General features: G+C 38.7%; 2 protein-coding genes across 3 annotated transcripts in view; both read left to right on the top strand.

Moving 5' to 3' along the window:
• LOC136857363 (serine/threonine-protein kinase PLK1-like) overlaps window positions 1–26,019 on the top strand; it is a 692,893-nt gene that overhangs the window by 426,747 nt on the left and 240,127 nt on the right. The gene's annotated exons all lie outside the window — the stretch shown is intronic.
• LOC137496963 (serine/threonine-protein kinase PLK1-like) overlaps window positions 1–26,019 on the top strand; it is a 46,816-nt gene that overhangs the window by 19,024 nt on the left and 1,773 nt on the right. For both annotated transcript variants that reach the window (XM_068225157.1, XM_068225156.1), the window contains one exon: window positions 17,732–17,885. In XM_068225157.1, coding sequence (XP_068081258.1) covers window positions 17,732–17,885 — 154 coding nt within the window. The remainder of the gene's footprint in view (window positions 1–17,731; window positions 17,886–26,019) is intronic.

Below are 26,019 nucleotides of genomic sequence, written 5' to 3'. Positions count from 1 at the left end.
GATCTCAAAGGCAAAAGATCACGCGCAAGGTTGGCCAAGGAATAGATAATCGATCAGATTACAAATGATCTAGCTGGACAAGATCAGGAATTTCAGCATGTTATGGAAGAAGTAAATGGAGAGTGCTCATTCACTGCACCCGGGATGATGAAGGCTGCCGACAGTGGGGTTCGAACCTACCATCTTCCAAATTCAAGTAGACAGCTACGTGACCAAAACCACTCTCTCTTTCCATATGTTAATCCGATGAGTGCTACTCCTGCAGGCTGACGCGGCCGGTCCAGCACTGCTACGCCGGTTCATAGATGGTGCGCAAGAATTTCAAATTTTTTGAGTGCCAGTTTAATCTGACATGTTCTGCCATCTGTTGGGCATTATGTAGAACTAACTGATCAGAGATTGTATCTTCGGGAACTAACTTGCAGAGCTTTTCGTAGACGCCTGTGGAGTTCATCTGTGATGTAAACAAACATGGCGGAACAACAGTCTAGTTGCTCTTGCAGCGATGTTATTTCGGATGCATTTCACATACCTGCCAACCCTTCCGATTTACCCGGAAACTTTCCGATTTTTAGCTCATCTTCCGGTTTTCAGATTTATTTTTATTCCTTCCTATTTTTGACCAATATAACCTCCAGTATGGTCAGTACTCTTCCCCTAGGACGAATTCTTATGTGTTTGTGTAATTTACGCAACCTAATTTTTAAGCATATTTACCAGTATTTGATGCTTTATTTGGCGAGTGGATCATCCGTCGCCTTCGTGTATCGTATTTCCCGCTCACTACAGCAGCGTGTGTGCTGTTCAGGTGGGAATTTGGGACAGCAATCGTCCTGCGAGTCGAAGGTCATGCGCACTAGCGACCGCTAGGGACTCCGTTGATCGGGATGAAAGAGTGAGTTTGTTATTGTGTGGTTCGCGCGCTCGTTTCGTTGGAGTTTTAGACCACGTGTTTTTTCTTGCGGTTCTGTGCTTTTCCCCCTGTCGAAGTCATATGTTAATAATGTACGAGACATAGTGATCTGTTTTGTATGTATGTGGTAGTTTCGCGTATTTCAGTGCTTTTGTGTTGACCAGACTTTATAATTTTAATGACTTCAACATATTTCAGAGATTTGTGTCGGTGACAGTTTGTGGTATTTTCTCTTCACATGATGACTACAAAACGTAACAAACGTTATCTCCAAGTGTTCAGGGATACCTATAAAACTGAATTTCCGTTCATTTTACAGTCTAATAAAGGAAACTATTATGCATTTTGTTCCGTGTGTCAGTGTGATATTATCTCACATGGAGGGAAAACAGATATTGTAGCTCACAGTGTCACACAGAAACACAAAGATAGTGCTAGCTGTCTCGAGAGGAACAAGAAATTAAGTAATTTTTTTGTAGGTGGGAAGGAAGATGATGCAGTCACTCGAGCAGAATGTTTGTTCACGGGGTTCAGTGTCGAACATAACCTTGCATTGTCTTGTTCTGATCACGCAGGGCCATTGTTCAGGAAGATGTTCCCAGATTCAGACATTGCGAAGAAATATGCGTGTGCTATAACAAAAACATCTGCCATAATTAATGAAATGGCCCATGATGCAGATAGTAAGGTGATTCAAACTTTAAAGACTGAACCTATTGCGATTTCAACTGATGGTAGCAATGATAAAGATATCCTATCGTCGTCTCGTTTTTCAACAAAAAATTGAAAAAGATTGAAAATCGTTTGCTATCCATGGAAAATTTGGAAGGCAGTTCTACTGGTATTAATATTGCTAATTTGCTCTTGGATGTTCTGAAAAGATATGACGTTCCGATGGCAAACTGTATAGCTTTTAGCGCAGATAATGCTCCTGTTATGATGGGAAGAAAAAAGTGTTGCTGCTAAACTAAGAGAGCAGTGCGAAAACATTATTATTATTATGGGATGCCCATGTCATTTGATTAATTTGGCTGCCATGAAGGGTGCAGACTCCCCTCCTGTAAAAATTGATGAGATGCTAATTGATATATATTATTATTTAGACAAAAGCTCGAAGAGAAAAGATCATCTCAAAATGTGTCAAGCTTTTTACCAAACTGTTGTTAGAAAAATATTAAAGCATGTGTGTACACGCTGGTTATTCTCGGGGAAATGTTTGGAAAGATTGATTTCAGAGTGGGAGCCACTTCAGAGTTTTTTTCAGGATGAGGTAAAACGGTCCAATAGCACAGACACATATCTGAAGTATTTCCAAATTCCCAAGCTAAAGGCACATGAAGATACAGAAATGGAACGTGGTCCTTGTCAGTAGAGTACAAGACCAAGCTTCAGTTATTTCTGGAAAAAGGAAGGCGGAGAGTAGTTCGTCTCCCTCTGTGAAGAATATAAAGGAGTCTAGTTGCACTGCCAGTATTTCTTCATGAGAGGAGAGACTATTTCTTTTTCTGTCTTCAAACTTTAATAAAGCATTTTGCTCATTTCTGGCATTTATCTCTACATTTGAGGAAACTAATAAAGTTCTTCAGTCACAAGCACCTCACATTCGTGTCATAAGATCAGTGCTGACGGATATGTTGAAGGACATTCTGTGTAGGTTTGTTAAGCCAGTGGTTATAAAAAAATATCCTACAGTTTTAGAAGTGGTCTATCACACAAGAGAGAATCAGAAAGCTGATGATGATTTAGTAATTGGCTGTTCAACATCTTGTCTTGTAGAAAATCTAGCACCTGAGGAGAAGAAAAACTTTTATTTGCACGTCAGGAACTATTTTATTGCAGTTTGTGATTATATTATTCATAAATTTAATTTGAATAGTGATGTTTTTGTTAATGCTCAAGTAGCTCAGATAAATTCTTTGCAGACTTCTTCCTTCAATGCCATAAAGTATTTTGTTTCAAAGTTTCCTGTTATATTGCCAGTGAAAGATGATGAACAAGAAGCAATGGATGCATGACAGTGCCAGTTTTGTGCTCTCCAAGTGGAGGATTTACCATTGTCTGTTGTACAACGAGAAAGAGTAGATTGTTCTTGGTCTGCTATAGGGGATATACGAGGTGCAGATGGGCACTTCAAATATGATAGAATCGCAAAAGTAATGCTCTCAATATTGACAATTCCACACAGCAATGTCGAGTGTGAAAGATTGTTCAGCCAGGTAAAAAAAACGAGGACACAATTCAGATTATCTCTGAATGACGAAAATCTCAGTAAGCTATTGGTGGTCAAATCAAGTCTAAGTGGAAAGTGTTATGAGCTCTTACTAATCGTGTTACTCTAAAACTCTCAACGTAAACTAACATCTCAGCAGTCGAAGGGAACTCGTCATACCTTTGGCTAACCACCGAATGACAATGTTCCCTTCCAACTAATACGCTCACCTCAACACGCCCAACAGCAAAGAGCCATACCCATCACAAACTCTTACCACATCAAAGATGGTCTAATGACGCCTACAAAGACTTCAATATAGCCTACGGCACCAACATTTCCAACTAATATTATCTCAAAAGGAACCAGGCCATATAAAAATTCCTCAAAATCTATAAACAAATAAATGAAAATCAACAATTATTAACTTCAAGAACCAACGACCAACCATTGCTCAACTTTCCATAAGTTTTTAACAATACGCCATCTAACAACTAAATGGAATGTGTTTTCTGATTTTTATCTTCATTGTAATATCTTTCAATACGTCATAATCCTCAAATAATTGTCATGTTTTTAGACGATCACAAAGTGTATACAAGGAGTAATTTTAATACCACCTATTCAATACAAATTTATTCCACTATAGTGTGGTTAAATACACATGGAAATTATCGGAAATTTGAAGTACATGTTTCGCCCACTATTTATTGGGCATCATCAGCTTCAATCTTAAAACACACATGGTCTAAGGAGTCATAATAACTTATGTAAAAAATTGATGAATATTTACAAGTGTTAATACTCATCATCATCATCATCATCATCATTTCCCTTTATCCAGCTGTAGCCGGGTAGGGGCAAATATGGTTCCTCTCCACTTTCTTCGGTCTTTCCACCACTCCTCCTCCAACACTGTGTCCCAGTCCAGGTTTCTTTCTATAATGCTGCGTTGGATGGTATCCTTCCATCTCAATCGTGGTCGTCCACGGCCTCTCCTTCCTTGGATTTGCATTTCCATCACCTTTTTTGGCATTCTTTCGTCGCTCATTCGCTTTATGTGCCCAAACCATCTTAGTCGGCTCTTCTCTATTCTATCATTCATTTTTTCCACTCCACTTTCTTCCCGGATTTTCTCATTCCTTATTTTGTCTTGTCTACTCTTCTGTATCATACTCCTCAAGAATTTCATTTCGGCTGCCTGTATTCGACTCTCATCCTTCTTTGTCATTGTCCAAGTTTCTGCTCCGTAAGTTGTTATGGGTACGTAATACATCTTGTACATAGTATCCTTTGCTTCCATTGGCACATCTTTGTCCCATAACATATTTCTTACACTATGATAGAAACAACTTCCAGCTTGAATCCTTTTACTAATCTCAGCATCCAGTCGAGCATTCTCCATTAATTCACTCCCCAGGTATTTAAACGTTTCCACTACTTCCAAGGGCTTGTCTGCAAGTCTAATCTGACCTTTCCCTTCTTTCTCCCCTCTCGTCATAACAAGAGTTTTACTCTTTTCTAGACTTATTTTCAATCCACATTCTTCGATCTTCCCATTCACCACATTCAACTGTTCTTGAACCTTCCTGTCGTCTTCTCCCCAAATCACAATATCATCTGCAAATAGCATCATCATCATCATCATCATCATCATTTCCCTTTATCCAGCTGTAGCCGGGTAGGGGCAAATATGGTTCCTCTCCACTGTGGATACTGTGGATGCAAAATGTTTACAGTAAAAAAAAAAAAAGTATTAAAACAGAACTTATACTAAAATCACTTTGAAAAAATGTGTTCATCTAAAAGTAATAGACATATATTGTTTTTAAAAATAGTCCATGTCTGACACTGAAATGGATCTTCTTGATGAGAAGCTTAAGCAATAGATATTACACTAGGAAAACAGAATATCAAAAATAAGGCATCAACAGGATAAGAACAAGACGGTTAAAAGATGCAGTAAAAGTTCATATTTGAGGCCAATATTTAAAATAAGGATGAAAAGTAGTAGTTGCATTGAAGGCAGTGTAGTTTATGACGCCTTGGAAAGTTGGATTAAAATAGTGGTATGTCGTGAAGTGCTGAAAAACATCGAAGAATTTGCCGTAAAGCGCTGCTAAAATATCGAATAAAAGAAGGTGCTGGACGACAAATTCGTGTGACAGAAAATGCCTCTTGTAGACGTGGATGTCCATAGCAAACAATGTTGTCAATTTGGAATGTCCAGCTCCATGGCTAAATGGTTAGCGTGCTGGCCTTTGGCCGAAGGGGTCCCGGGTTCGATTTCCGGCAGGGTCGGGAATTTAAACCTTAATTGGTTAATTTCGCTGGCACGGGGGCTGGGTGTATGTGTCGTCTTCATCATCATTTCATCCTCATAACGACGCGCAGGTCACCTACGGGTGTCAAATCAAAAGACCTGCACCTGGCGAGCCGAACATGTCCTCGGACACTCCCGGCACTAAAAGCCATACGCCATTTCAATCTGGAATGAAACGGAAGGCTAACTTGACGGGAAATTAGGCCGAGAATATATCACTGAAAACGATATGTTGAATAATGTGTACTTACTTATTCTCAAGATGTAATGTATGTCCGAATGTATCTGCAGCGTTAGTCTGTTTGAAGTTCCTACTTCTAGTGTAGTATCGACGCTGTGGAGGTGTAGGGGAATGCTGAGAGGAAGAGGGGGGGGTATCGGTAGGCGGAGCATCACGTGTTATAGCCAGTATAGGAGGGGCGTTATTTGAAGGAGCAAGTATGGCGTCGGTATTTAACGAATTAGAGGGAGTCTTTAATTCTAAGGATTTAAATATCTGAGGGACTTTATTATGGTTTGGGTTGACCGTATTCAATAACCTAGGTATTAAAATATGTAGTGGACTTCTGACTTCCGTGTCGTCGTTAAGATTACGATCTTCATTATATGTCCTGTCCAAGAAAATGTAAATACTCTCTAACTCATTCAAAAGTTTACCTTTACCTGTATTCCTAATTATTGTGAGATCTTTTTCTATTGTAGTGAACCGGTGTCCAGTTTCCTTCATGTGGGTGCTCATTGCCGAGTATTTATTGTGTTTTTCGGCATTGAAATGCTTCATGTACCGTATATAAAAGCTGTGCCCAGTCTGTCCAACATAGGATTTTCCGCACTGAGAACATGTTAATCTATAAACTCCTGAACCTGAATATCTATTTCTGTCGTAGTTAATCTTATTATGATTAAAAAAGATGTTTTGAGTTGTGTTAATTGTTCGAAAGGCTACGTTCATATTATGCTTACTGAAAGTATTCGCTATTTGGTTGACTACTGGGCTACTATAAGTGAAAGTGGCGTACTTAGTTCTTTTTGGTTTGTCGGGTATGAGATTCGTGGATAACTTATTTTTGATTTTGTGAATTAAACGGTTTATCATCTCGACCTTAAACCCATTAAGTCTGGCTAGGTTTCTTATGTAGTTCAATTCATTCCTTTAGTAGGGGAAAGAGGGATTCTTAGTGCTCTATAAATTAAACTATGAAAAGATGCCTGTTTATGGGAGCCAGGATGTAATGAGGAATTATTTATAGTTATCGGAGAATGTGTAGGTTTTCTATATATTTGAAATTCAAAAGTGTTTTTGGTTCGTGTCACTGTTATGTCCAGAAAATTCAAGGAACCCTTGTCTTCATCTTCCTTACTAAAACTCAGGTTAGGGTTGATACTGTTTAATTTTTCCAAAATTTTGCTGTTATCAATTATTACAAATGTATCGTCCACATATCTCAACCATAAGCAAATCCCTTTAATATTAGTTTTTATTTTAGTATGTTCAATTGAGTCCATGTAAATGTTAGCTAGGATGGCCGATATTGGGTCACCCATTGCTAAACCGTTCTGTTTGTAAATTTTTTTCTTAAATGTAAAATAACTGTTATCCAGAACAAAGTTCAATAGTTTCATGAATTCATCGATCTCCTTTCTACTGAGGCCACTATTTTTACAGATGTTATCATAGATGATGTTAACTGTGTCACCAGTCGGAATGTTTGGGTACTTATCACATCGAAAGAGCATATTGCTTGATTTGACTGAAGATTAAATTTGCTTAAAATCTCGCAAAAATCTATTGAATTCCTTAAGGGTTGCTTGTTATTAAACACGTAATGTCTCTTAAGGAAGCCATGGATGTACGTTGGACTGTTGCGGCAGTTAATAATAGGACGCATTGGAATATCATTTTTATGTACCACAGGAATATTTGGATTCATATTTACGAGTTTCTGTTGATCTTGTTCATTAAATAGAAATGTCCAATTCTTTATTATTGTCTTTAAGTTACGTTGTATCTTAACCAGTGGATCTTTATTAACAACCATGTATCCATTACTGTTAAAGAAATCCTCTGTTTTTTTAATATATGCTTCTTTGTCTAAGAGAACTACTGATCCCGGCCTTAGTTACCACAATGTTGTTGTTTTCTTAGTCTTTAAATTTTGTATTAGTGTATGTTGTCTGATATCAAATTTAGCATTCAAATCTTCGGCTAGCCTAGGAAGCTTATTCTTTATTTTCGTTTTTATGTCGCTTTGTATTTCATACGGGAGTTTAGAAACGTTGGTCTCTATTTCGGCCACTGTGTTAATGATTCTACCTCTTTTTTCTTATTAGGCCAATTGTATTTAGGGCCTTTATTCAAGAGATCCATCTCTTTACTTGAAAATTGTGTATTAGTCAAATTTACGACCGTAGGAGTGTCTGTGTCTAGAGGGTTTATTCTGTTTATCTGTACTTTGTTTAGAATGTTGTGTTTGTGATGATCTCAACTGCATTAGTTTCTTATCCAGTGTCGCCTGTTTCTTATTCAACAAGTGCGTTAATTTGATATCTATGTGAAGTTGGAATGATTTCCATTCTAATGGGACCAGTACCTGGGCCACTATTAAATGTGTCTTATAAAGTTGTAAATTTAATTGTGACTTCTTTTTATACAACGCCTTAATTTCATTCTTTATCCAAATATCATTTATTTCATTTTGAACTTTGTCTCCTTCCTTGCGTTTGCATTTCCATCACCTTTTTTTGGCATTCTTTCCTCACTCATTCGCTTTATGTGCCCAAACCATCTTAGTCGGCTCTTCTCTATTCTATCATTTTTTCCATTCCAATTTCTTCCCGGATTTTCTCATTACTTATTTTGTCTCTTCTACTCTTCTGTATCATACTCCTCAAGATCTTCATTTCGACTGCCTGTATTCGACTCTCATCCTTCTTTGTCATTGTCCAAGTTTCTGCCCCGTAAGTAGTTATGGGTACGTAATACATCTTGTACATAATTTCCTTTGCTTCCATTGGCACATTTTTGTTCCATAACATGTTTCTTACACTATGATAGAAACAACTTCCAGCTTGAATCCTCTTGCTAATCTCAGCATCCCCTCGAGCATTCTCAATTAACCCAATCGCTGCCAAACCTGTATATATACGTTTGTGAATGCCGTGCCATGTCCGCCAAACCCGTATATATATGTTTTGGTGCCATGTGTACTTTACCGATCTCACAAATGAACGCGACATGTCATGATTTGAGATTCTGTGGAAATGCTCAAAGTAGTTCTGTACTGCAGATATACCACTCTTTCGTGTGTTTTGAAAGCGATCTGGTCTTATTTCAGCTTCGCTAGAGTGGAACATCTTTCCTGCTTACGTGTAGCCATCATGGCGTCTTGAAGTATACATTCGTCTCTTGTTGACGAAGAAATTGAATGTTTCCTCATAAATGGTGATTCTGGAGAGCTATATTTTGATAATGAAGGTGGAGAATATCTAAGTGGCGACATTGAACTACAAGAAAGTGCGAGACAATGTAGTAATGATAAGTCTCACGCAGAATTGTCACCCCTTCCTCAGATAAATTATTTTTTCCCCAAATGTAAATGGTTTTGATATTCCCAGTTCTTGGATAAATAATTTTATATTACATTTCAGTAATAGTATCACCGAGCGGAGTAGCCGCGCGTGTTAACATGCTACGGCTATGGATCAAAGCTGTGCACTCGGCAGGCGAGTGGGTTCGATCCTCATCGTCAGCTGTCTTGAGAATTTCTTTTCTTTGTGGTTTCCCTTTTGCACCCCCAAGAAATGTCGGGACAGTTCCTATTCATAAGCCACAGCCAATTCCTTCCACTACTGTACCCAGTTTCATTCACCACCATCAACATTCATTTCATATTATCTTCTCAAGGGAGTTTTGCATCGGGAAGGGCATCCGGTCGTAAAATATGGTGTAAAATACAATCTCACTTCATCCCCGACATCATATTGGGCAGCAGGGCTAAGGGGACGATATGCATTCCATTAATATCAATAAATATGTATCTGTCAAAGTGCTTCTTCCTTAAAGAAAAAAAACCCGGCCCACAGGGCTCGGCTGGTCATCAAAACTCGGCAGTGAAAAGGTTAATTCAGTCCCCAGGTATTTAAATGTTTCCACTACTTCCAGGGACTTGTCTGCAAGTCTAATTTGACCTTTCCCTTCTTTCTCCCTCTAGTCATAACAAGTGTTTTACTCTTCTCTACACCTACTCTACACCTATTTTCAACCCACATTCTTCTATTTTCCCATTCACCACATCCAATTGTTCTTGAACCTTCCTGTCATCTTCTCCCCAAATCACAATATCATCTGCAAATAACATGTTCATTTCTCTTCCTCCATATTCTGCTTTTGCTGTTCTCATGGTGTCATCCATTACTATTGTAAGCAGGACTGGTGATAGAACACTTCCCTGCCTCAGCCCAGTAGTTATTTTGAACCAACTTGTCCTGCCAACTTGTGTTTGCACTCAACTACAACATTCCTTGTACAATGCCATGATCATTTTTATTAATCCCTGTCCAATTCCTTTTTGCACCAGACTGTCCCAATCTTTAGTCCTGGGGACACTGTCATACACCTTTTCAATGTCAATGAATGTCGTTACCATATCATTCCCGTACTCCCATTGCTTTTCCATTAGCTGTCTCATAATGAAAATGGGCTCTCTTGTTGACCTTCCACCAAACTGATTTTCCAGTATCTGATTCTCAACCCTCAACCTTATCCTACTTTCCAGTATCCTCTCCATTATCTTAGCAACATGGGATATTATAGTAATTCTCCTGTAGTTCTTCAAAACTTTCTTATCACCTTTCTTGAAAATTGGGATGATTATTCCTTTTTGCCAATCATCAGGGACCTCCTTATTCTCCCAAACAATCCTGAGAACTCGGTATGTCCACTGCAGGCCTACAGCTCCAGCTGCCTTTATCATCTCCACTGAAATTTCGTCTATTCCAGCAGTTTTTCCATTCTTCATCTTTCTTACTGCCATTTCAATTTCATTCATTGTAATTTCTTTATCCATTTCTTCAACTACAGTAATTGCCTTTCCTGGTCGTCCATTGCAGGACTGTCATCAATTCTTACGTTCAGCAACTTCTGAAAATACTCTCTCCATCTATTCCTTATTTCTTCTAGCTTTGTTAATATTATGCCGTCTTCATCCTTCACAAATCTGGTGTTTACTTGATCTCTCTTTTTGTTTCTTAAGATACCATACAGTAATTTCTTGCTGCCCTGCATATCATCTCTCAATTTCTGTGTGAATAAGGCCCAGCTCTTCCTCTTTTCTTCCTCCCCTACTTTCTTTGTCAAATTCTTTGCCTCCACATATTTCCTTCTACTTTCTTCAGTTTTAGATGTTTTCCATGCTTTCCATGCCATTTTCTTTCCCTTCACTTTAATCTTTACCCTATCATTCCACCAGTGTGTCTTTGTCCTTCACATTTCCTGATGTTCTACCACACACCTTTTCTACACATCCAACCAGTGCTTTCTTAAATCTTTTCCATTCATCTTCAACACTCCCCACCTCTGTCCTGGGTACCAAGTGTATTATTTCCCTTTGAAATTCTTCTTGTATGCTTTTCTCCTTGAACTTCCATACTTTAATTCTTTTCTCTCTTCTTAATGGGGGTTTTTCAATCTTTCCCACTTTCAATTTTCCTACCACAACTCTATGGTCTCCACCAAAGGCTTCTTCAGGCATAGCTGTAACATCTAAAAGGTTCTTCGGGTGTTCTTTCTCTGATTATATAATCAATCGTGGTCTTTGTTCTTCTGTCTCCCCAACCATACCTTGTAATCTTCTGACTGTTCTTCCTAAACCAGGTGTTTCCAACAATCATTTGGTTCCTCATGCAAAAATCCACAAACACCTCGCCTTCTGCGTACCTTTCCATATCCAAAGGGCCCTACAACATCTTACTTTCCTTGTCTTTTCATACCAACTTGTGCATTTAGATCTCCCATCAATATCACTTCCTTATCTTCTATCTGTCTCTCCACTTCCTCTAAAAAGTCCTCCAGATGTTCATCTATGCAACGCGATTGTGGGGCATACAACTGAAATAGATTTAGACTCCAATATTATCACAAATATTGTCAAGTAACAGCATACTACATTTTATATTGTAATAGTTGTTTAACAAGCTCCAATACATTTTAAACGACATAGTTTTTAACAGCACTCATAAATTATTTCCAATCAGGTACCTGATCTACCCTAAGGTGAAAAATATGGCTGATGATGCCTACTATTGATAGGTGAATCATGTACCATCTAATATATTAATTTCATGTCAACAGTTTTGATAAGGACAATGTCCTAATTTTTCAAATTGCGTTGTATTGAATAGGTGGATGAATAATAACACATACAAGTGTTATTTAATGGTCCTCTAATTCTTGAAGACAGTCGTCTTTCTCTTCTTGATTACTCAGCCCGTGGAGGATAAACCTGGGCAATGGTCAGGGTATTTTTGTTGATTTTCTGATAGCTTCATAGTTTGTTCACTAACTTATTTTATATCAGGAACAGCATCATGTTCTTGCTGATTATTAAGGGCCTTATGTTTGGTGAAAAAAAAACCTCTTGCTTTTAGTGTTAATGACACTATTTTGGTAGGTATTTTGAGAAGTAAATTACCATACTGATGTATGTTTCTTGTGAAATCTTATAGTATGGGATAAATCTGATTTCGTGATAAGGGTTTTTAAAGTGAACTCTTATAATGTATCCTTGTTATTAAATCTCAGAACAACCAAATATACAAAATTTTATAGAAACAAGTATATAAATCACTGACTACTCAAAAGGAAGTCACTGTGCTATCAGTCACTACTGTTGTTTTCTTCGACTTTTCTTGAATGATTGCTTTGTATTTTACTCGTAAAAGTTTTGTCGGGGGGGTTAAAAACGGGATTACTGATAACCCACTTCAAAGGTTGGCACCTCTGCAGAATTCACCTTCGAATTTCACATTCAACTTTTGCATTTACTTTTATTTTCTCCAATCAAAAGTCGCTTCTTTCTTGCTGACTTGGTGTTAAGCAACAGGAAACACAGTTCATGAGCTGCGGATTATAGTACAGTGTGTTACGAAATAATTTGACCAAAAAAAACTTTTGAAATCTACAGATTAAATTATAATTTCTGCTACAAATAACGGTTCTTAAAACAGTCAATTTAAAAGGTTCTGAATAATTTCAGGTTTCATCATCATTATTTTACAGTTCCAGTTTTCCGGGTACTTTTGGCGAGCCCGTTCCATTCTGTCCTGTTGAGATACGTTCTGTTAATGATGTCCTCCGGTGTCCCTCCCCTATCTTCAATGTCCATCTTTACGATGTCCATCCAGTGGGTTCTTGGTCTTCCAGGTGTATGAGATCGAAACAATTCTTCCTAAGTCCAAAATGTCAGTCCAAACAGAATAAAATCTGATACAAAGGCAAACCAAATAATTTTTTAATACAATAAAATAAATTTCAAATCATTTCCACTGCTGACTTAATACTGCCATGGATGGCATGATAACCAAACCGGACGGTGCACACTTTACGACAATACTTGGGCGAAACTAGCCGAGTACGAATGTCAGCAGAAGCTACGCAAACTGCATGACAACTCTGATGTGTAGGTTGCCTGCTACACAAACTTCCGCATGACCCATCAGATTTACTTTTTAAACTAGCAAATGTACCCGTGTTTCGCTACGGTATTCTACATTGTATTCGAATATCAAAGTAAATACTGTACATGCAGTGAATATGATTATGTCTCTTAACGTTATCCGAGAAACAGCATTGGCAGGTCCCCATACGTTGTTTCCAATGTAAAGTGTTTGTTACGGATTTGTGATAACAGCAGGCTCACTTGCCTACTGCCATTCACAATTGAGTTGCGAAGTTTACATTATAATTGCAGGCCCCGTTGCCTACTGCGCGGTCATAATCAATTTGGGGAGTTTTCGTTACAATGGCAGGCCCTTATCCTACTTCCAGGCAGATTACAGTTGAGGAGTTTTTATTATAAAGGCAGACAACTTTCCTACTACCAGTCGAAATTGAGTTATGCAGTTATCATAATGACAAGCCTCTTTCCCTACTGCCAGCTAGCTTACTGCCAGTCACACCAATTCGGTAAGTTTCCATCAAAATAGCAGGTCACTATGCCTAATGCCACGTCACATTTTAGATGGGTACAATTGTTTATAATGGCGGGCACCCCTCCCTACAGCGAAACACAATGGGGTAGCAGAGTTTTAAACAAAACTGCATGCTTCCATGCCTTCTGCAAGTCAAATCGAGAAGTGAATTATTCATTACAATGGTAGGCCTTCCTTACTAATGTCAGTTACACAGGAGTTGGTGAAGGACCCTATTCCTACTGCCAGTCAGTCGGTGTGGGGAGTACTGATTACAATAGCAGACACACCCTTTCTCGATCGCTACAAATCGATATCAGTGAATATATATATAGATTGATATACGAAACTATATGCTTGTTTACAATATTGCAGACCTTCATTTACAGATTAACTGCTGCTAAACGGTATGTCATATCGACAAAGGATTGTACCATAAGACGCTGGATTTAGCAGCCTAAATGGCTGGTCCTATGATATCTCATCTATTCATGGTCAGACTGAGTTAGAAATGTTGAATAGGGTAAAATTTGTGTAAGATTTTGTCACACTGCTTTGCTTTTCGGATAATTATGTGACACCTACATACATACCATTTGGCTCATATATGGCTACTGGGTGGGCCAATTTTCGTGTAGAGTTTGATGATTCTATCTTTCCTATAAGTGATTGAAAGTATGAATTATGCATGTGAAAAGCCCAAATTTACTTAACATCGAGAAATAGAGAAAAATCGAACGTAAAAGGGATACAGGTACGACAGAAACTCATAAGACCAAGGTTGTAGATCACTCCAAATTGAACAGAGATTGTGCCATTCGTTATATGATAAGACTTCCCGAAGGTCTGCACCATCATTAATTGTTTGCCTCCCGGTCTGCACCATCATTAATTGTTTGCCTCCATATTTCGATATTCTTCGGGGATAAAAAGTGAAAAATTTAAAGATCTTGGAATTTTTCAGTCCATTACAGGCTAAAACGTATAATTTCACCAAATTTCAATTTTCTTGTTCGTCTGGCAGATTATGCCGCAATCTGGATTTTGGGTGAGGAGGGTAAAAATAAGGACTTTCAGGAAACTAAAACAGAAAAATATGCCGAAGGTCATTATTATCCCCTAAACGGGTAGCTGTACAAAAATTTCACCAAAATAGTCAATGTACAGGCACACAGTCGTTAAGATTATCTTTATATAGATAAGGAATCTGCTCCAGGTACAACAATTTTGGGCTATGTCCGCTGGACTTACCCTGCAAAACCGACCGTTCATGATATCTCCCTTATTAATCCTCCTGTCGAAAAAATGCACATGAAAAAATATATTTTAGAAATGGATTTCCATCAAGTTTGGTCGATTTCCAGTCAGGTTGGTCTTGTACTGTATATATTGTGGAAGAGTAAAAACACCATTTCGGTTCCCTATAAACCGCCAGTCCATTCATGGAACATGAAATGTCATTGACCTTTAAATCCTACCTTGGGACAGGTGGATGCTAAATATAAAGTTTGGTTCAAATATCTTCAGTAGTTTTCAAGTTGTAAGAAATACGCTTTCACGCACCTGCTCTTAAGTCCGGTGGAACGTGTACCGAAAAACTTTCCGTTAATGATATCTCCCTTATTAATCCTCCTATCAAAATGATGCACATGTGAAAAAAGGTTTAGAAATTAATTTCCATTAAGGCAGGTAGATTTCCATTAGCTTTGGTTGTGTATATTTTGTGGGAATGCAAAAATCACTGTTTCGTTTTTGTATAAACCCCCAGTCAGTTCAGGGGTTTAAAAACAATACTTGCCCTAAAACTTACCCAAGGACAGGTGGATTCTAAATATCAAGTTTGGTGGAAATATATCCAGTAGTTTCAAAGTTAGACAGATACCAAAGCTAAAAATATGCACATGTGCATTATTACACCTGAAACGGATATCTGTACGGAAATTTCTCCAAAACAGTCGGTGTACAGACACACTCTAAAAGCGCAGACCTTTATTTCGAGAGTTACTGCTTTGAAACTCTTAGACATATCTACAAACGGACTTCACTCCGCTTTGTGTTCTACATGGTTAGACCTATGACATCATCTTGTATCTCTTATATTTATGGGTTAGATTGAGCTAGTCATTGAATGGGGTGAAATTTTGTACAGTTTAAACATACTACTTTTTATTTTTGATACTCATGTCTCATGTGACAGCTAGAATCATACAATTTGGCCATCACATGGCCACTGGTCATTTCAATGTGCATGCCGAATGTCATGATTCTATCTTTCCTATAAGTGTGCCCGATAATAACATATACGTGTAAAAGTACATAATTAACTTGAAATCGAGAAATACAGCTCTATTTAACGTATGAGGGATAAAAATACGACAAAAAGTCATAGGACCGAAGTTGTAGATCTCTCCAAAATGAAAGGCGATTGTGCTTTCTGATTTGTGATTCGACTTGCCGATTAGCCACCAATTATCCCGAACCAAGGTCTGCACCATCGTTGATATTGCATCCATATTTCGATATTTTCCAGGCCAAAAGTTATACATTTGCATACCTTAGAATATTTCCTCAATGAAAAGTGTGTCCAGCTTTCAGGATTATCTCTGAGTAATTAAGGAAGAAAATAATACAGTTAAGAAAGTTGAAATTAATAGAAAATGGATTATAACTGAGGACAGCCCAATGACGACAAATAAGTAAATACCAAGTGAATGTATTGGAAAATCAAATGCCCCTCAATAAATTATGCTGGTGTGAGTTATGAATATAAGAAGGTGGTAGCAGAAGAGAAATTTAGGCGCAGGAATTCTTAAGTAAACAGATAAGAAGCTGACTAATGGTGTTATTACTTAAGCTATTGGAGGACGGTCATAACTTCCTACGATGTTCCGCCAATAGCCCTCAGCATGGCCGATTTACGCCTCTCTTGCTTTCTACCCAAGGAACAATCACGAATTGAAAGGAATGATGAGGAAAATGGCAATATGTTACTTCCCTGTTGGCAAGCAGTCGGAGACTTTGCCATGGTAACCTGTAGGTTCGTAGTCTCTGTCGGTCACTCAATGCAGAGTATGATATCCACAGAAAATAATTTCTCCGTCATTTGAAGAGTAAGGTAAATTATGACCATAACGAAAGTTGTTTATAATGAAAAGACATTTCACATACGGTCCACGGAGTAAAATCATTCTGGTTTTCCTATTAGCCCCCTCCCCTGTCTATTCAAAGATTTTATAATGGTATGTTTATTGAAACCTTCCTCGGGATGAGTATACTCTAAATATGAAGTTTGGTTGAGATCTATCCAGCCGTTTCGCCGTGGTGGTGGAACAAACGGACAGACACATGAAAAATAAAAACCACCGATTCGGTCTTGAGTTGATTTAAAACGGATAAATATCTGAAAAATTGGCAAAACGAATGAAATTACTTTATTTATATAGATATATTAACAGAGAATGAAAATGTATTGCATGTTAGACAATTCTATAGTCACTCTAAGAAAGAGAACCATGTTAAAGTAATAATGCACAATATATTAACTACCCACTGGTACCCTTCTTGTGGTCGATGGATGAGAAGAATTACGAAGGCAGTCTGGTGTCAGCATTTAATTTACGCTGGCCTTTGAGGTAAGGCTTAAGATTAAAGTACCCTATAAATTAATAAACATTTGTGTAACGTTTACGTCCTTTTCCAGCAAGTTTTTACATACGCAAGTTGTTTCCTATGATTTACACATACCCACCCCCAAATCCCCTCAGTTTACACAGATATTCCTTGGGTCTTGAAAAATGTAAAACGGGTAATACTGTGTGTTTTTTTCTTAATTTTCGAATCCCTCACTAACTATATTGGTATATGCAATAGGATGCATATTAGATGGTAAAAAGTTTAATTTATTCAGTGCAGTATTTTATTCACAAATCAGGTGTTTTTTTTTTAATCTCTCCCGTGGAAACTTATTAAAAATGACTGTTCATTTCTCCACTGACCGATTCAGTTGATAGGGAAGTTTTGCTTGGGGCTAGTATTTGTTATAGATATGTTTTGCTAACTTCTGCCAGTTTCTAATCTAGTTTACTTGTTTGGTGTCTAGATGAAGCCACTGATCCTGCAGCTCAGCCTGTTGTATGGATCACGAAGGTGATGGACTACTCGTGCAAAATTGGCTTTGGCTATCAGTTGTCAGACAAGAGTGTTGGCGTTTTTTTCAACGACAAAACCAAACTTGTCCTGTTAGCTGACTTTGAGTGAGTATATTTCTTTCCTTCATTTGTTCCACAGGAAGCATATCTGATTTTAGTTGTAAGGGAACGAAACACTAACCATTGAGGTGCCTTCTTTGTTCTATTTAATGTGTCAATTTCCCATTTTTAACAGCACATTCTAGCCTCGATCAGATAGCTCAAATACCATGATGAACCAGTGTGTCAAATATCAGTGGCTATCAGAATATGTATGATCCGAAAGGATCGCAAGATAGTTACCTCGCTACCTGCCTGTTCCACTCAGCAAAGTAACTCCTTTAAATTGCTTGTCAGTCAGATGCCAGCTTTGTGACAGATAATACATTGAATTATTAGGACTGTTAACATTTCTATGATAATATCATGGAAGATCAGAATTTAGTATTCCTCCTTGCTTTGTTGCAAAGGATTCTTCGCGAAGAGTAATGTATATTAAGAACAACAGGATGTGGTAAATAAATAAAAATTGGTGTGTACAATAAAACCTCGTCATTGTGTTCCTCGGTGACAATCTCACTACACTGATAAAACAGGAGATGATATGATCTGCCTTGTCAGTACTATAAGGCGTAATAATTTGAGGGTGTTGCTGCAGCTGATGTGCAACGACTTCATTCTCCAATGGATGTCCATCAGCGTTTGTCCTTCGGCAGCCAAGAACAGAATAACAGCACGTTGGTCCTGTTTGGACGCATTTGGCAATAACGTCGCCCTAGTTTACAGGGCCGCATTTATCGCATGTACCTCGGCACAACGCAGCTGCCACCCACTAATCCCTTCCGCATTTAGCCATGGGGCCGTCTGTCGAAAACCACCGTTGTGGAGTGGTGCACCAAGTTCCGTGCTGGTTGCGTTTCGACACAAGGCGCTGGTTGATCTAGGAGGCCAGTCTTGTCCATAACGGACAACAAGCTTGCAGTGGATGAGGCGATCAGGGCGGACTGGTGCATAACCATTTATGCGCTAGCAATGGATATCGACACCAGCTTTGGAAGCGTGCAACACACTTTCTGGCAGGAGTTACGCTATGTAAGGTCTGCAGCCAATGGATACCCTGGGTGATGAATGCTGAACAGAAAGCACACTGGATGGCTGTTTGCCAGCAACACCTGATGTGTTTCAATATGAAAGACAACATGTTCCTGGAGCACATTGTTGCAGGTGATGAAAGGTGGTGTCCTGCATCGTTCCCTCGTCCCAAGAAGTTAAAGAGCCAACCGTTGGCATGAAAGGTTCTTTGATTACTGGGGCCCATTGCTGATTGATTTCAAGGAACCTAGTGTCTGCGTCACTGAGGAACAGTACTGCGCAACACTGAAGAATTTACATCAGGCAATTAAGGCGAAACTTCTAGGAAAACTGCGCCAAGGGGTCCTGCTGTTTCATGATAACGCTCATCCCATACGGCTATGGTTGTCACGCAGAAGGTACACCAACTCAAGCAGAGTCACTCGAGCACCCGCCCTATAGTCCTGATCGCTCCCCATGCGATTATCATGCCTTTTGTCCCTTCAAAAATGCCTTAAAAGGTTGACAAGGATGTGCAGTTGGCGGTTACGGACATCTTCATGCAACAGCACATGGTGTTTTACCAAACAGCGATCTTCAGCCTGGTGCGTTGATGGGATGACTGCCTCAATGCTCACGGCTATTTTGCCTGATTGGCATCCTGATTTAAGACTGTACAGCCGTCGGACGGAAGTTTTTTGATCACCCCTTTAATACATATTATTCGTACATATTTTGAGAAAACATGATTCAAAAAGTATTTATCAAAATCCTATACCTTAATTATGACTAATTAGATTTAGTGCGTTTGTCACTGATAGACAGTATCATACCTGCCAACTTTTATGGTTTATCCATAAAATTCACGGAAATTGCAGCATTTTACGGTTTTACGGATGGACGGTGTCATTTTACGACTTTACGGACGAACATTTGAAACAACATTCGATAATCGCTCCACTTCTGTACAATTGATTATTTGCGTGGGTCAAAGCACGCTCTGTCTTGGTTGAAGGCAAGTCCACGATAGTATAGTCGATAACGCATTCTTTGATGTGATTGGTATTTTTAACCCTGTCATGTTTCGATGTTTGTGTCGTTATTGCGGTTATTGGAACTGAATTTAAAGCCAGGGCCCGGCATAACAGTTCTCCCGTGTGAATCGTAGGTGTCGACAGAAGTGTTCGAGTTTTTGTGTTATAACTTCGTGCTTTAGTTTTCTATATTCGTTGGTCTACTATAATTACATTCGTTCCAGTGACTGGGTATACCGCTGTTAGGGAAGCCCATTAAGTTATAAATAATAATAATATTAGTTCTGTGTGTGTGTACGTTTTTTACCATATGCATATTCCTTGTTCGCGTGGTTGGTGTCGTGTTCATTTAATTGTTTAAGACTTTGTGTGCTTTGACATGTTTAATGAAGTGTTTGACTGCCTTGAGTCTTTGTTATAATTTTATGTGACGTTCAGTGGTCCAAGTTCCTTTCGATGTTTCATTTTGTTCTCAGACATATTAATACGCTATATTCCTATTGTAGATTATCGTGAATAAATCCAGCAAGAAACGGTACTTCCAGACCTTTAAAGAATAATATTCTGTTGATTTTACGTGCATACTGAAATGAAGAAAGGTAGAAAAATTTGCCTTTTGCACGGTATGTGGGTGTGATACTAATATTGCACATGGTCGACGCAACGATTTAAGTGATAAGTTAGTTATTGGCATTCAGACTTCCAACATTGCGAATGATCTCCAGGATACAGATACATCCCTTTTCTTTTCATCAGTGAGAAACTACTTTTGCACTGTCTGAGACTACATCATCAACAAGTTTCCACTCAAAGATGATGTGTTAAAGCATGCTCAAGTTGCTAGGTTAGACAAAATTAAAGATGCACGGTTTTCTTCCATTCGTGTTTTTCTTGGAAGGTTTCCTATCATGTTATGCGAGGAAGAGAATGAAACTACAGATGAGGTGGTGAATGAGTTCAGGTTGATGACACTTTGGTTGCAAATTACGATGTTGCAAGCGATTCCCGTTGGGCACAAATATCAACAATTTGTGTAGCCGATGGACTTCTTAAGTATAACCGAATTTGTAGGGTAATGCTGTCTATTCTCACCATACCCCATAGCAATGCAGAATGTGAACCTAATTTCAGCCTTGTGAAGAAAAATAGAACAGAGTTCAGATCATCCATGTCCAATGAATCTCTGGAATCTATTTTTGATTGAAGACCATGACTTCTGGTCCCTGTTATGACAAAACATTTTCTAAAGACTTTTTGCAGGAAGCTAAAAAGGCCACAACTATGACTTTCAGGTCGAATTAGCGTGTGATTTGCAGTGTGTATTATATTATTCCTTGCCTGTGTTATGTTAAAAGGGTTTTATTGTGTAAAGCCTTTTCCAATTATCGCATATGTGCTTAATTTATCAAGGAAGTCCTGTTATGTAAGCTCCAAACTAATATCCACCACGTCTGCTGCTGTTCAACATGGATTTCGTCTTGATTGTTATATTCCTCTACAAATAATTGGCCTATGATGTAAGTAGATATCATTGCATTGAAGTATTCTGTTTAAAGCATGAATTATTGTATTTTGTAGCCCAGAAGTATTGTTATTTTCGTAAAGCCGGGGTACGTCGAAAATCGTTACATTTTTTGTCGCGCGTGAGTTTTACTGATAGCCCTTTTGAAACGTTGGCAGGTATGCAATATGGACTACTATAGGCCTTTAATATTCTCAAGTTCATAGTGTGTGCCTCATTAAACAGAGAGTTGGCCTTGCAGTTAGGTGAGCACAGCTGTGAGCTTACATTTGGGGGATAGTGGGTTCGAACCCCACTGTCGGCAGCCCTGAATATGAAGCTAGGAGGTGCCTTAACGAGGAAATTTTTTTTTTTTAAATAAGTTGCTTTACATCTCACCAACAAAGATAGGTCTTATGGCGATGATGTAGGAAAGTGTGGGAAGGAAACTGGCATGACCTTAAGGTACCATGGAAAACCATATTCATTTCTGATGCCAGATTCTTTTAAAAATATGTAGGGATTATTTCTGTGTGTACGGTATGTTGATTTTTGCATGCTGTGTTCTTTTGCTGGTAGCCTGACTTCTGATTTATTCCTGTTATTGATTGATTTTCTTGCAATCTTCCTCAACGACCAAGCTGAATGTGAATGGCAATTGTGCACTTCCCTGGGGGACCTTCGAATCCATTGGCTAGGGGCTGGTAGTTGTAGAATTTTTAAATTAAAGATTTAGTGTCTTGTACATTCTGCATGTTGTAGTATTTATAATTTAGTGTTTGAAGAAAACCATAGATTTTTAATTAATTCTGATAAATGGCTAATGTCTTTTTGGTGATATTAATGTGAAACGAAATCACTTTTGCTTAGAGCTAATTGTGAAATAAAGATGCATGAAGCAAAAAGAGAATTTGTGCATTTATTTTAAATTTATATCGGCTAATGCACAAAAGAAAAATGTATGTATATTAATGCAAAATCAGAAAAATAAAAGGAAAATATACTATTACTTCAGTCCTGTTCATGAATCTGTGTCACTATTGAAGGAAATCGTAGAACATCATTTTGTTCTGCCTTTCGTGTTTTATCAGTTACACTTAAATTGTATATACTGAAATATTCTTCAGCATTTGCGGGCAGGTCAATGGGGGCACAATTGTCAGATGAAATATTAAAAAGAACATAAATTAAGTTTTATTTGAAAAGATCCTCTTTGGTATTTATATAGCATTTTCTTCTTCTTCTTCTTTTATGACCACATAGGATCACTTTAGTCAGTCCGTAGTTCAGGTCTCTTTGAAGGGATTGTTCGGGCTTTGCGGTCCTCCCAGTACTTCTTCAGATGCTCCGATCTTCGTGCCCTTTCCTCAGTTGAAAATGTGCGTGTTGTTGGTTTGTTTTGTGTAAGGGTAAAGCGGAGGTTTGTGTTCTTGAGTTTTGTATTTTATTATAAATATTGCATTTTAACACATTTTCACAACACAATGTGTTTTACTGGTTGTAAAAAAAAATGAAAATAAGGTACATCATTGACATGATATAGGCTTTTGGGCTTATGCCGTGTCAAGAAAATAAGGTGAAATTCTTTACGTCTCGCAGAGAACTGTGCTCAGCGTCATCAGAAGAAAAATCTCAACTGTCCACAAGAAAGGCTTCTTAAACAATGAGCTTTTGAATTTGGACGTTATAATAGAAGTGGAAATGGTACGTTCATTCGTCGCCAGATGGCTCCCTGGACGCGATACGGTGTTAGTGTTAGAAGCGCAAGCTGACGGAACTATCAGAATCGGTCTATGCGAGTCGCATAACTTGTGTACGTCACATGACATTGACAGGTGTATGACATTGACACAAGCCTGGAATGAAACATCTGGCGATGAGGAACATATGAATTTGGAAAAGACCGAGGCGAAATAACAATAGTGAAGGGACAGGGAAGGGAACTACCTACGTAAATCCTTAATGGCTGGCAACCAGGTATTACTTAATTGATAGCCAGAGTCCCTGTTGAAATTGTTAGGATTTCTACATATTTCCACAGCTTCCCGTATAATCCTGGACCTGTAGTGTCTAGTGTGGGTAAGACTTCAGCATCTTGGAACATGACATCATGACCCGACGATAGAGCGTGCTCAGCTATTGCTGATTTGTCTGGCTGGTTGAGACGAATATTACGTTCATGTTCCTTGATACAGGTACCAATGGACCGCCGTGTTTGGCCGAAGTATACCTTACCCCAAGTACAGGGAATTTTGTATAACCCAGGATGTAAAAGTTGGGACAATTTGACCTTGGTTTTACCCAGACTGTGAGCAATTTTAGTGGCGGTGCCATAGACTGTTTTTATATTGTGTTTGCGGAGGACCTTGGCAGTTCGATCTGTGGTGTTGTGAATGTAAGGCAAGTAGGCAGTTCCCTTCACTTCTTCCTTCTGTGCGCACTGCTTGGTTGTTTCTCTGGGATGCAGGGCTCTATGAATCTGCAAATTGCTGTAACAATTACCCTTGAACTTGACTTTGAGCGTGTCCACCTCTACCTGGATATCTGATGGCTCACAAATTTGTCTCGCCCTTTTGACGAGTGTCGTGCGAATGCCTTGTTTTTGTGCTGGATGGTGGTGAGAATCTGCATGAAGATAGAGATTTGTGTGGGTTGGCTTACGATAGATGGTACTTCCTAAGGAGCTGTCTGATTTCTTTCTTAACAGAACATCCAAGAAAAGAAGGCATCCGTCTCTTATCTCCATAGTGAATTTAATTGAAGGATGTTCCTGATTTAGGTGGTTTACAAATGGATGAAGTTTCTCAGGACCTTCTGTCCAGACCACAAATGCATCAACATACCTCCATGCCTCCATGCTATCTTCATGCAGATTGTCACCGGTTGGTGGGACGGAGAACTGAAACTACAGTGTGTTTGGAAATGTAAATTTTAATTTTTTTTATTTGTCTGAAGGATTTAATTTTTTTTGCAACTCTGGACTCTACTGGAATTTCATGTAACCGCAAGAAATTTTGAACTGTATGAACATTGCAACATGCAAAAGTGCTTTGAAGTGATTTTTTTAAAATGTAGTTTTTATGTAATCTGATGTAAGATTTGTGGGGTGATTTATTTTGGAGCATCCTGTACCTGTGCTGCAAGCGCGGTTTCCTATGATGAAATTTTAGTGTTGTAATCGTAATGTTCCAGAACTTGTGCAATTGCTAACGATGTTAAAATGACCATATATGGTAACGAGAGTTCCTATTGGCAAAAAGGTCCAGGAATCTAGGGTAAGTTTGATCTTATTGGTTGATTGTAATCGGGCCATTTCCGGCCTTGTGGCCGGCTTCGAAAAATGATGCGTGTGCTCGGCGTCATTTTCCATCCGACCGCCCTCGCGAGCGTTTGCGCTCGAGGGCTGCGCTCGGGAACTCCTGCCTTTCCGAAGTAAGTGTTATTTCAGTGTTTTTGCAATGTTATTCTCAATGTTTTCCGGTTTCGTTTCATTTAGTTTAATTCCTTTTGTGTTTCATTATTTCTTCGCTTAATGTCATCTTAAAAGTTTGATTTGATGAGTCCGAGTTTACCTTAGGTTCCAATTGCCGTACTTTTAATTCTTTCATCCATTAAATACTTTCGCTTTAAACTATACCTTTAAGGTAGCATCACCTTCTTGTTAAATCAAATTTTATGTTAAGTTACTTAAGTATGTCTAGTTTCCGTGTCGTGGAATTGTATTTTGTAAAACTTTCTTGTCATTTTTAATATAGTTGAGCTAGAGGGTGTTTCTTGTAAATCTTTTCTCCCCCATAACGTCATACGTTCCCATGGACCTCGATGAGGGCTTCCCGCAGCTTCCACATCCTGTCTTAGTTGTCATTTTTAGGCCTGTAAGTGTTCCCTGTATTTGGTTTATATGAGTTCTCCGCCACTGCGTCATTTTCCTATCACATTATCATTATTATTATTTATTACTGGTTATTTCTATATTATTATTATTATTATGGTAACCGTAAATTGTCCCGAAACAAGCGGTTACACAGATTCTCGCTACTATCCAGCACAAAAACAAGGCATTCTCACGACACTCGTCTAGAGGGAGACGAATTCGTGAGCCATCAGATATCCAGGTGGACATGGACACACGCTGAGTCAAGTTCAAGGGTAATTGTTACAGCGATTTGCAGATTCATAGAGCCCTGCATACCAGAGAAACAACCAAGCAGAGAGCACAGAAGGAAGAAGTGAAGGGAACTGCCTACTTGCCTTACATTCACAACACTACAGATCGAATTGCCAAGGTCCTCCGCAAACACAATATAAAAACAGTCTTTGGCACCGCCACTAAAATTGCTCACAGTCTGGGTAAAACCAAGGACAAATTGTCCCCACTTTACATCCTGGGGTATACGAAATTCCCTGTACTTGCGGTAAGGTATACTTCGGCCAAACATGCCGGTCCATTGGTACCCATGTCAAGGAACATGAACGTAATATTCGTCTCGACCAGCCAGACAAATCAGCAATAGCTGAGCACGCTCTATCGTCAGGTCATTGTCGTATTCCAAGATGCTCAAGTCTTACCCACACTAGACACTGCAGGTCCAGG

The sequence above is a fragment of the Anabrus simplex genome, chromosome 1, assembly GCF_040414725.1.
Source record: "Anabrus simplex isolate iqAnaSimp1 chromosome 1, ASM4041472v1, whole genome shotgun sequence".
NCBI classification, from domain to species: Eukaryota; Metazoa; Arthropoda; class Insecta; order Orthoptera; family Tettigoniidae; genus Anabrus; species Anabrus simplex.
This window is presented reverse-complemented; position numbering and strand designations above follow the sequence as displayed.